The 11,494-nt window shown below is 48.3% G+C and overlaps 1 protein-coding gene across 1 annotated transcript in view; it reads right to left on the bottom strand.

Annotated features, from left to right (window-relative positions):
- The window catches only part of LOC140388466 (troponin C, slow skeletal and cardiac muscles), a 29,570-nt gene extending 18,912 nt beyond the window's left edge, over nt 1-10,658 (bottom strand). The window contains exon 1 of the mRNA XM_072472652.1: nt 10,549-10,658. Coding sequence (XP_072328753.1) covers nt 10,549-10,572 — 24 coding nt within the window. The 5' untranslated portion in view covers nt 10,573-10,658. The remainder of the gene's footprint in view (nt 1-10,548) is intronic.
- Nucleotides 10,659-11,494: the final 836 nt, after the last annotated feature.

Raw genomic sequence — 11,494 nt, forward strand, 5'->3', positions numbered from 1 at the left:
GATCTCCCGAGACGTTGCGATGTAAATCCCGCCCATCGTGGGTGCGATCACTTTTTGGCAAATCGGCATATTAGAGCAAGACAGCTACCCTCACTTTAATGTGCAGTTTCCCGCGGCATCCTTTTGGCAGGGTGCTACGCTCGCACTGCTGGTGCCTCCTGAGCACCCTGGCAGTTTCACCTGGGTGCCAGCCTGACACTGCCAGGGTACCAGGTTGGCGCTGTCAAGGTGCCAATTTTCACACAGCAACGATCGGGCTCAAGGCACAGCTTAGTGGACTGATGAAAATGGAGGATGCTCAAGACGCCAGAATAGGTGGAGTGTTGATATCTTGGGTTATTGGATTGGAGGGGATTGGAGAGATAGGGAGGGAAGACCATGGAGGGACTTGAAAAAGAGAATGGTAATTTTAAATTTGAGGCATTTCTTAACTGGAAGAAAATGTTGGTCAGTGAGGGTCGAGGTGATGGATGACAGGATTTGGTGTGAGCTGGACGAAGAACAGAAGAGTTTTGAATGACTTCAATTTCACAGAACCGTAGCTGGCCAAGAGTTGCAATAATTCATTCTAGATGTCGCAAAGGCAGTGAAGGCTTCAGCAACAAATGAGCTGAGGTAGGGCGAGGTTGGGCAATGTTACAGAGACGGAAATAGGTGGCCTGGTGATGGTGATGTTGTTGGAAGCTCTCCTTGAGGCAAAAATGACACCAAGGTTGCAAACTGTCTCTCTCAGCCTCAAACAATTGCCTGAGCAAGGGATAGAGTGGTGGCGAGGGAACAGAATTTGTCCTGGGGATTAATGACAATGGTGTTGGCCTTCTCAATGTTTAATTGGACAAATGTGACAATGTAGAAGTGGTTGAGCGAGGTGGTGATGAGGTACTGTCAGTATACATGTGGAAACTGAAGTTGTATTATCAGATGATGTTCTTGAGGGGCAGCATATAGATAAAATATAGGAGCGAGCCAAGGATTGATCCAGGGGGACACCAAATGAAATGTAGGAGTAGGAAGAGAAATGCTTGGATAGATTAGCGTGGAACCAGACAAATGCGGTTCCACCCAGCTGGTTGATGGCAGTGCAGCATTGGAAGAGGATGATGGAATCATAGAATCCCTACAGTGCAGAAGGAGGCCATTCAGCCCATCGAATCTGCACCAGCACTTGGAAAGTGCGCCTATTTAAGCCCATGCCTCCAACCGATCCCTATAACCCAGTTACCCTACCTAACCTTTTGGACACTAAGGGACAATTTAGTATAGCCAATCCACCTAACTTGCACATCTTTGGAAGATGGGAGGAAACCGGAGCACCGGACCCGGGAAACCCACACAATCATGGGGAGAAAGCGCAAACTCCGCACGGTCACCCAAGGCCGGAATTGAATCAGGTTCCCTGGGGCTGTGAGGAAGCAGTGCTAACCACTGTACCACCATGCCGCCCCAATGTGGCCAACCATGTAAAGATGTGTCCAATCATGTCAAAGATGGTCAAAAAGGAGAACAAATACAATGAATCCTCCTTTATGCTAAATGTGCTCAATTTAACAATTGATAATAAAGAAAGATGGCTTCTTAGGAGGAACTTTTTCACCCAAAGGGTTGTGAATCTATGAAATTCCTTGCCCAGTGAAGCAGTTGAGGCTCCTTCATTAAATGTTTTTAAGATAAAGATAGATAGTTTTTTGAAGAATAAAGGGATTAAGGGTGATGCACGATCAATGACCATTAAAGCGAGGTTGCAGTCCAACTGAAGGGTTTACTAAGCTAGATGTTTCCCCCAGCAGCTCAGGTACAGAAAGAAGGCTGCTGGGGCGGCAAGGGCTCTTATACCCCACCTTGCAGGGTGGAGCTACCATACAGCTTGACCAACAGGAAACATACAATATCTACCAATGGTGTTCCAGCATTACCAGGTACCGTAATACCTCTACACAGACTACCACATCCACACCCTGTTAAAAAACAGTCCGGCGGGAGTGGTGGGTTGATATTACAACATGGTAGAAATTATAGTTATGGAGGTACCGTAATACCTCCGTACAGCGTTTTGTCACTATTTACAGATTCATAATTAATCATATACACTTTAAAATGAAGCAATCAGTCGATTGGGGGCCCTGGTCATCCTCTGTGATTGTTGAAGCTTCGGTGGTGACGCCGGTGGAGGTTCGGGCGTCTGTGACTCCGGGAGCGTGGCCCCGATCTCTGTGGCATCTTCAACACCCCTAGACGGTGCTGGTGGGGAAAACGGTTGACCTGGGAAGGGAGCATCTGCGGGGTGCGTCGGTGGGTGGGGGGGCCTAGACGGGGCCGGCGGAAGGACCGATCCTCCTGTAAGATGCATCGGTGGAAGGGAGGGTGGGACTGGTGGCTGGGGTGTGCGTGGGGATCCGGCGGACGGCAGGTCTCGTAGGGAGATCGTATCTTGTCGGTCATGGGGGTTAGCGTGGAGAAGATGGACCCTCTCGACCAACGGAGCAGGATGGGTCCGGGAGTTGCCAGCCAGGTCGGGAGCGAGGCCCCAGAGGAGGATTTCCTGGGGAAGACAAGGAGACGTTTGTGAGGTGTTTGGTTGGTCGTGGTACAAAGCAGTGACCGGATGGAGTAGAGGGCATCCGGAAGGTCTTCCTGCCAGCGGGAGACTGGGAGATTCCTGGACCGTAGGGCCAGAAGGACGGTCTTCCAGCCCGTTCCGTTCTCCCTCTCTATCTGTCCGTTACCCCGGGGGTTGTAACTGGTTGTCCTGCTCGAGGCGATGCCCTTGCTGAGCAGGAATTGATGCAGTTCGTCGCTCATAAAGGAGGACCCACTATCACTATGTATGTAAGCGGGGAACCCGAACAGTGCAAAGATGCTATGGAGGGCCTTGATGGCGGTGGCTGCGGTCATGTCAGGGGGGGGGGGGGGGGGGGGGGTATAGGGCCACCGAATTTGAAAGTTAGACTTTGGAGATTACACTGGAAGTCTAAACCTAGGAGTGTGGCCGCGCAGAGGTGGGGAAGGACGTAGAGCTGGTAATTTTTAAACTCCCTTCCCTGGACCGTGAGGTTTGCTACACAAAACCCCTTTATCTCTACTGAGTGGAAACCGGAGGCCAGGGAGATTTTTTGATTAACGGGGTGGACGAGGAGAGAACAGCACCTTACCGTGTCCGTGCTCCCAGAGTCGATTAAGCAGGACGCCTCGTGGCCGCTGATTAGTACTGTTGTTGTAGTAGTTGAGAGTGTTCGAGGTCGGGACTGGTCCAGAGTCAGAGGCTAATCGCAGCAGTGGAGTGTTCTCTTCGGGCGGTGTGTGGTCAGTCGAGCAGGGGTCCTGGGAATCCATCCAAGATGGCGGCTCCCATTGGTCACACATGGCTGGGGGTGCACAAAATGGCGGCGCCCATCCATCGAACGTGGCTTCCGCGGGACAAGATGGCTGCACCCGGGGGCCGCACGTGGCCCTGGAGGAGGAAGATGGCGGCGCCCGCTGGCCGCACGGGGACTGTGGAGAGGTTTGTGGTGGCGGTCCGCATTCGCCACCGGAGACCGCGGCGACCGCACGGGCCTGGCATACCACCACGTACTGGCCCTCTTTACCGCATCCCTTGCAGGTGGATGAACGGGCCAGGCAGCGCTGCCGGGGATGCTTGGCCCGCCCGCAAAAGTAGCAGCGGGGCCCCCCGGGGTTGCCAGGCCACCTTGCAGCACAAGCTTGTGGGGGGATGGGGGATGTCTCGGGGTTGGCTGCGGAGGGGTTCCATGCTGCCCAGGGGGATGTTGCGCGGTCGGGAACGTAAGCGCGGGCGTTTCGGGAGGCCACGTCCAGGGAGCCTGCAAGGGCCCGTGCCTCCCTGAGACCTAGGGTGTCTTTTTCCAGCAATCGCTGGCAGATTTGGGAGGACAGCATAACTGAAAGCGTCCCGGATCAAGAGTTCTGTGGGGTCGCTCGCCGAAACTTGCGGGCAGCTGCAGTTTCTCCCCAACACGGTAGCATTGTGGATAGCACAATTGCTTCACAGCTCCTGGGTCCCAGGTTCGATTCCAGCTTGGGTCACTGTCTGTGCGGAGTCTGCACATCCTCCCCGTGTGTGCGTGGGTTTCCTCCGGGTGCTCCGGTTTCCTCCCACAGTCCAAAGATGTGCAGGTTAGGTGGATTGGCCTTGCTAAATTGCCCTTAGTGTCCAAAATTGCCCTTAGTGTTGGGTGGGGTTACTGGGTTATGGGGATAGGGTGGAGGTGTTGACCTTGGGTAGGGTGCTCTTTCCAAGAGCCGGTGCAGACTTGATGGGCCGAATGGCCTCCTTCTGCACTGTAAATTCTATGATAATCTATGAAACACCAGGAGCGCACGGTAGAATTCTTCCAGCGATTCCCCAGGGATTTGTCGCCTCGTTGCTAGCAGATGTTGGGCGTAGACCTGGTTTACCGGGCAAATATAACGTCCTTTTAGCAGCTCCATTGCTGCATCAAAGTCGTCCGCGTCCTCGATGAGGGTGTAAATTTCCAGGCACACCCTCGAGTGCAGGACTTGCATTTTCTGTTCTCCCATGGGTGTGTTTTTGGCAGTTCTGAGATATCCTTTAAAACACGCCGGCCAGTGCTTGAAGGTTGCCGCTGAGTTTGCCGCGTGGGGGCTGAGTTGCAGACACTCCGGCTTGATTCGGAGCTCCATCCTTTTTAAATCTAGCTTATTAAATTGATGCACGATCAATGACCACTAAAGCGAGGTTGTAGTCCAACTGAAGGCTTTAATAAGCTCGATGTTTCCCCCAGCAGCTCAGGTACAGAAAGCAAGCTGCTGGGGCGGCATGGGCTCTTATACCCCGCCTTGCAGAGCGGAGCTACCATACAGCTTGACCAATAGGAAACATACAATATCTACCAATGGTGTTCCAGCATTACCAGGTACCGTAATACCTCTACACAGACTACCACAAAGGGTTATGGTGTTCGGGCCGGAAAGTGGAGCTGAGTCCAAAAAAGATCAGCCATGATCTCATTGAATGGCGGAGCAGGCTCGAGAGGTCAGATGGCCTACTCCTGTCCCTAGTTCTTACGTTCTTAAGACATTTTATTTTCTATGTGTTGTTCTGCTTAATTTAGGAAAGATCAAATAAATATTTAAAAATCTTCTTGCAAGGCATAGCAAACTTTTGTAAAGAGTTACAACAACATTTCTCCTGCCATTTTGCAATGTGCTAGAATTTGACACGGGAATAAGAAATGCTCTCATACACAGCACAGTGCCATCTAGTGAATAAACAAAACAGGAACATTAGCGTGTGCACAAGTAAGTGGCTTTTCTGTGGTGGATTTCAAGTTTAAATTGTTTAAAAAAGACATTTACATCTGGTTGTTAGTGCAAAAATATGTGAAAGAATTAATATTAGCAATTATTCCTCAACACCTACTTGCTTTCTTGGTTCTGACTTCCTGCCCTTGTTTTAGGTGCTGCTGGTATTTTACAGGAAGAGACAGACAGGCTATAAAGAGCAAGGGTAAGAAGAGCCACAGCATTGGAAAGGCAGCAGCAGAACAATATGGTGGTGACCTCACACAAGAAACATGCTGGGAGAATCAGAATCAGGGACAGAAATAGCACTGAGAGACAGTAGCAGTGTTTCTGGAGTTTGGGAGTGAAATTCAGGATGAAAGAAAAAAAGGGTGCGATTCAGCGAATCGCGCCCCTGACTTGGTGTCGGGACAAGGCCGTTGAATCTCATGAGAGGGCTCTTGGGAAATTTGCGACGCTTGTAATGTCACGCGAGACAACGTGATCTGGATCTCGCCCTCACTGGCCATGATTCAGATCAGCATATTTAAATTAGTCATACGGCTCATTTAAAGATACGTTCGCCAGTTTCTCCCGGTGCCCAGGACTCAACAGCTTGCGCCAGGGAGAGCTCATCAGGACGCCATTTACTACTGGTCCACACAAACATAGACCAGGCGTAAGGGCACTTCGAGAGGTCTCCCAGGCCAGTGGAGACCCCCTGGTGGTCTGGACAGGGCAGGGTTGCACCCTGGCTCTCCCTCTGGGACCAAGGCACCTTGATACGGCCAGCCTGGCACCCTGGTAGTGCCACCCAGATGACACTGCCATAGGGTGTCTGGGTGCCAGGTTGACACAGCCAGGGATCGAACCCAGGGTGCCCTTACCAGGTAAACGGGGTGGGGTGGGGGGGGCGGGTTAGAGGGGTGAGAAAGTGTTTCCAGATCCTCCCCAATGTTGGGGGGGGGGGGGGGGGGGAGTGGTGGGGAGATCCAAAAATGGGGGGACCTGCAAGTGTGGAGGGGGGGGGGTCGGAAAATTGGGGCAGCCTTCTAAAATGACGCCCCCATCTGCAACAAATCTTTCTCGCCAGCAGGAAATCCCCCTAACTGCGGCCTTGGCAGAGAGAATCCCCCGGGGCCAAAGAAAAGGCGAAGTGCCGCAGAATAATGAGACGTTTCTTGGTGCTGTAGATGCAGAGAAACACGCTGCTAAATACGCCGTTCAGGGGACTTTAACACAGGTCCACTGAATGGTGCCAAAGTCTTGCATTTGTTTGGCACTTTTCACGGCGTTAGATTGCTCCAAAGCACTTTGGAGCCAATGAAGTACTTTGAAAATTAGGTTACTTTGTAATGTGGGTAGATTCAAGAATTAGCATAAGAGCATGGTGTCAATTGCTTTTGCTGGTAATCTGTTCACCCATTCACTAATACATGACCATACAGCTTGGGTATTCATGATACTGAAGCCGTGACCTTAATTCCACAGCCAATTCCCCCAAGCTGAAGGGGGCACAGAAGCAGCCCTCTCTCCCTCCAGTGCTAAACATATATGTTATCCAATTCCTCCAAGTTTCCCTCCAAGTTATACACCATCCTGACTTGCCATTCCTTTTTTTTTCATCATCCCTGGAAAACTCTCCCTATCAGTACTATGGCAGTACCATTGCATAGATTGAGTGCTTTTGGAAGGGTATTCACCACCATCCTCCCAAGGGCAATTACGGGTGGGCAACAAATGCTTGCCTTGCCTGTGATGGTCACATCTCATGAATGAATGAATCTTAAAAAAGGGAACTAGGTTTGTATTTATTATTAGGTGCTGGGGCTGGTTTAGCACAGTGGGCTAAACAGCTGGCTTGTAATGCAGAATAAGGCAGCAGCGCGGGTTCAATTCCCGTACCGGCCTCCCCGAACAGGCGCCGGAATGTGGCACCTAGGGGCTTTTCACAGTAACTTCATCGAAGCCGACTTGTGACAATAAGTGATTATTATTATAGGCTACCAGAACCTGGATGCATCCTTTCCATGCACACCACATGGAAATGGCCACAAAGATCATGAAGGATTAATTGCCTCTCCCTATCCTTATCTTTTAAGTGATGATGTGGAGATGCTGCCGTTGGATTGGGGTGAGCACAGTAAGAAGTCTTACAACACCAGGTTAAAGTCCAACAGGTTTATTTTGAATCACTAACTTTCGGAACACTGCTCCTTCCTCAGGTGAGCAATGCTCCGAAAGCTAGTGATTCGAAACAATTCTGTTGGATTTTAACCTGGTGTTGTAAGACTTCTTACTATCTTTTAAGTGACACTTAGGAATTATCCCTTACCCCGCTCCTCCAAGAACAAATTTGCTCAGTCCATTATTTTATAAATATTGAAAAAGTAAAGATTTACAATCTTTTATTTTACTTTATTTGTTGCTCTGGCTCCAATCATGTATACAGCCAATTACTCATCATGTGCCTTTTTGGGAGGAAATTAACACCCAGATAGCAAATATTGATATTACTTGCATGCACATGGTAAGCTTCTGTGAATGGAATGCGACATGCTTGTTTAAAGACAGACCAACCCAAACATGAATGAAAAACAACACTGAAAATACTTCAATCTGAGTTTACTTCATATTCTGATAGAGTTCAGACAGCAACGGCTACTGCAGAGTGCACCAGATGGTAATGGGAGTGTGGGCAAGATAAGATCAGCTGGTTTTTAAAATCTCTTTGTTCTCTTACATTCCCATTTATCTCTCCAACCAACACACACCTCTCTCTCTCTCAATGGGTACTGTTGATGTTAAATATCAGCTAGCCAGAAACATACCAGAAATTTAAGCATGTGCGAACTATGATTTTCTATCCACCATATCAAATGGTTGTGCCATCATGTGGTTAGAGTTCTTATACATTGGGTAAGGTATCCAGCTGGAAATATGAGGTTAGAAAGTGGTCTCATTTATCTTATTCTTTTTATTCTTCTCATTTTCCAGTTCTTTCGCTCTTGTTTCTTTTTCCATCACTCTGGCTCACTGGCAAACATTTGTGATTCTTTCAGTAAATTTATGAATTGTCCCAGTTTTTCTTTATACTCTTGAATTTCTAAATCTGCACCTTGCTTTCATAGAATCCATAGATTCCCTAACAGTGCAGGAGGCCCATCGGGTCTGCACCGACCCTCTGAAAGAGCACCCCCAGCCCACTCCCCTGCAGCCCCGTCACTCCGCCTAACCTTTGGACCTTAAGGGACAATGTAGCATGGCCAATCCACCTAACCTGCACATCTTTGGACTGTGGGAGGAAACAGAGCACCCAGAGGAAACCCACGCAGACACGGGGAGAACGCGCAGACTCCACACAGTCACCTGGCTTTATTCCATCTTCTATTCAAGCCTTGGGTTAGCTCAGAAATTAAAGTCCGTTGCGGCTCTTATTGTACAGTCTCAACTGTTAGATAGCTTCTGAACTATCCGATGTGAGCAGAAATGTTACTCTTACTTCAACTATCCCAACTGGTCCTGAGACATCAAAGAATCCAAACTGTACTTTACCAGTGCCGACGCAGTGTATCTTTAAACTGCATCTCTGACAAACAGTGTATATTCACTAATAGAAAATAAAAGCAGAAAATGCTGGAAAGCTCAGTGGGTCTGGAAGCATCTGTGGTGAGATTGTATTGCCAGGCCTGCTGAGATTCTCCAGCATTTTCTGTTTTCAGTTCAGATTTAAAACACCCTCGTTTATTTGCTTTTATTTGAGTGTCTATTCACTGTTAAGTGGAGGCCTGGTTGCCACACGAATGGTGAAAAATTAAGCAATAAAATAGTTCCAGCAAATTGCAGAAGTGTACTGGAAGAAAGTACGCTGCAGAATGTAGGGACCCCTGGGCTGACTTCCACTTGCAATTCGCAAATTGTTGTGAAACCCTAAACATATTACTGAGCTTGGACCAACTATTCTATCTAGTTGCAGCTGCTGGGGAAGTGGTGATGGGGGTTAAATGATGGATGGTCCTCCCACAAACTGTACATTCAGAATTCTCCCTAAACTTTTCTTATTGAAACAGCTGTGATGAAAAGGGGGCAGCTGTTGTCATTATTTTCGTTGTCACCTCGAAGTAGGATGGTTTGGACATGAATAGGTAAGGAACACAAAAAGCTCTTTTATAGTCCTGTTCCCTATGGCCTTGGTAACATGACTCCTTGTTATTTTTAACAATATATACAGGACAAGACAACTGCTGAGAAGAGCTAAGAGAAATACCACAGATAGTTTTGCCTTTTTTGTTCCTAAGTGTTTGATTGACACAGACATATATCCTTGAAATCTTTATCTGAGCTTTTGGGTCCCTCATGCTTTTGGTGGGAGCTTATCGCCAAGATAACAGCCTCCACAATACCCAGAATTAACTCGGAGGAACAACACATTCGCATTCCCTGAAGACTGAGTGTAAAGATTGCCAGCAAAGCTGTGTTCAAAATAATAAATAATAATAGATTCTCGTTAATTATAATGCAAATTTGCAAATGATAAATTGCACCCAAAACACTGTAACTCGGACCAACATTTTGAATCCCGGCCTCTGACACATTTCTTTAAACATGGTGCTGCAAGTCAACTTTTATCAAGTGGTAAAATAAACCAATCTCAACATGTTTAAATCCGGGAGCATGGCAATCATTTGAATGTTGGCTAGCATGCTCACACCGATGGTAGATCCATCTGCAGGTGGTTTTACACTCATTGGGAGAAAGTGGGACAATGAAAAAAAAATAAGCAAAAAAAAAAAATCTGAATTGGGAATCATTAAGACATTTCATGGCTCACTTGTAAAAACCCAAAGGGCAGGCCAACCCAAACATGAATGATTTGCAAAAAACAGCACTGAAAATACCTCAACCTGAGTTTAATTCATATTCTGTTAGAGTTCACACTGTAACCTCAAGACATGCTTCATCTCCTTATCAATTGTATTTTATCCACGAAGGAAGGCTAACTTTATTTTTTTATTTGCTTGAATATAACCTTTAAAATGGTATTTTATTGTGGTGTGATTATTATTATACTGTACATTTGTACTTTCTGTTTCTATACACATAAAGACCAGCCAGATCTACAAATACATCTAAATTCTGCCTTAAGGTATGTCGAAGGCAATGAATTAGACGTGTGCGTGTTTTCCACGGCGTCCCTGCATTTGATTTGCACGTTTCAGAACCAAGAACAATTGAAAAACTTAGATGTAAACTACGAAAAACCCACCCTCGTTCAGGGAATGTACTCACCGCCGCTTTGTAAATATCTTCCATGGTTGCGGAAGGGCGCAGCACTGTGGGCAGACAGGGAGTGACTGGTCCTTCGGCATCTTTTATAGGAGGTCACAGCTCCACCAATACGTTAACCATACGCTAGGCTTTCCATTCAAACCGAGCAGCACTAAATCACTGACAATGTGCCTGATAAGAACTGAGTGCTGCAGTGGGGGAGGGGTGCAGGGCAGCAGAGCTATCGTCTGGACATAATTAAACTGGCATCTTGGCCTTTCACCCCCTCTTGTCCATGGATATGTCACTGGGGATAACACAAGGTCTCTCAGCCTTGAAAGTCATGTTAAATAGTTACTGATGACTCAGGACATTTTACTGAGAGGAGCCAGCCTCTGGTCTAATATTCAGCTGGGGAAAGAATTCAATCTGAAGAGGTGAGCAGTGGGATTCTCCGTTTCAGAAACGAAATATTGGTGCCAGGACTGAATAGGTGAACTTAAATAGGTGGCGGTCCCAGAGCAATTCATGAGCCGTTAATGGGCTAGCGCCACGTGGAACATGATTGATTCCAATGGAAAACGGTGTCCGATTCAATGGAGTCGGGATCGCCACTCGAGAGGCTGACACACACATCCCAGCCAACAAGATGGCAGCACGGAGAGCGGCACCCCGGTTTGCAGATGCCAAGCTGGAGACTCTGCTGGACGTCATGGAGGAGGGGTGGGCCACCCTGTCCCCCAGGGTGGGAAGGAGGCTGCCACCTGCTGCCGTGCACCAGGCCTGGGCACAGGTGCAGAGGCCGCGAACGCTGTGGGCCCCACCTCAACGACCGGACAGCAGTGCTGGAAAAAGTTGCACTACCTCCTCAGGGTGGCCAGGGTGGATAGGCAGCACCGTGCCCTTGACACCAACCCCAGACCCGTAATGTCTCCCTCCCCACCCAAAGGGCGACTGCACGTCACCC

This window comes from Scyliorhinus torazame, chromosome 13 (genome assembly GCF_047496885.1).
Source record: "Scyliorhinus torazame isolate Kashiwa2021f chromosome 13, sScyTor2.1, whole genome shotgun sequence".
Taxonomy (NCBI): Eukaryota; Metazoa; Chordata; class Chondrichthyes; order Carcharhiniformes; family Scyliorhinidae; genus Scyliorhinus; species Scyliorhinus torazame.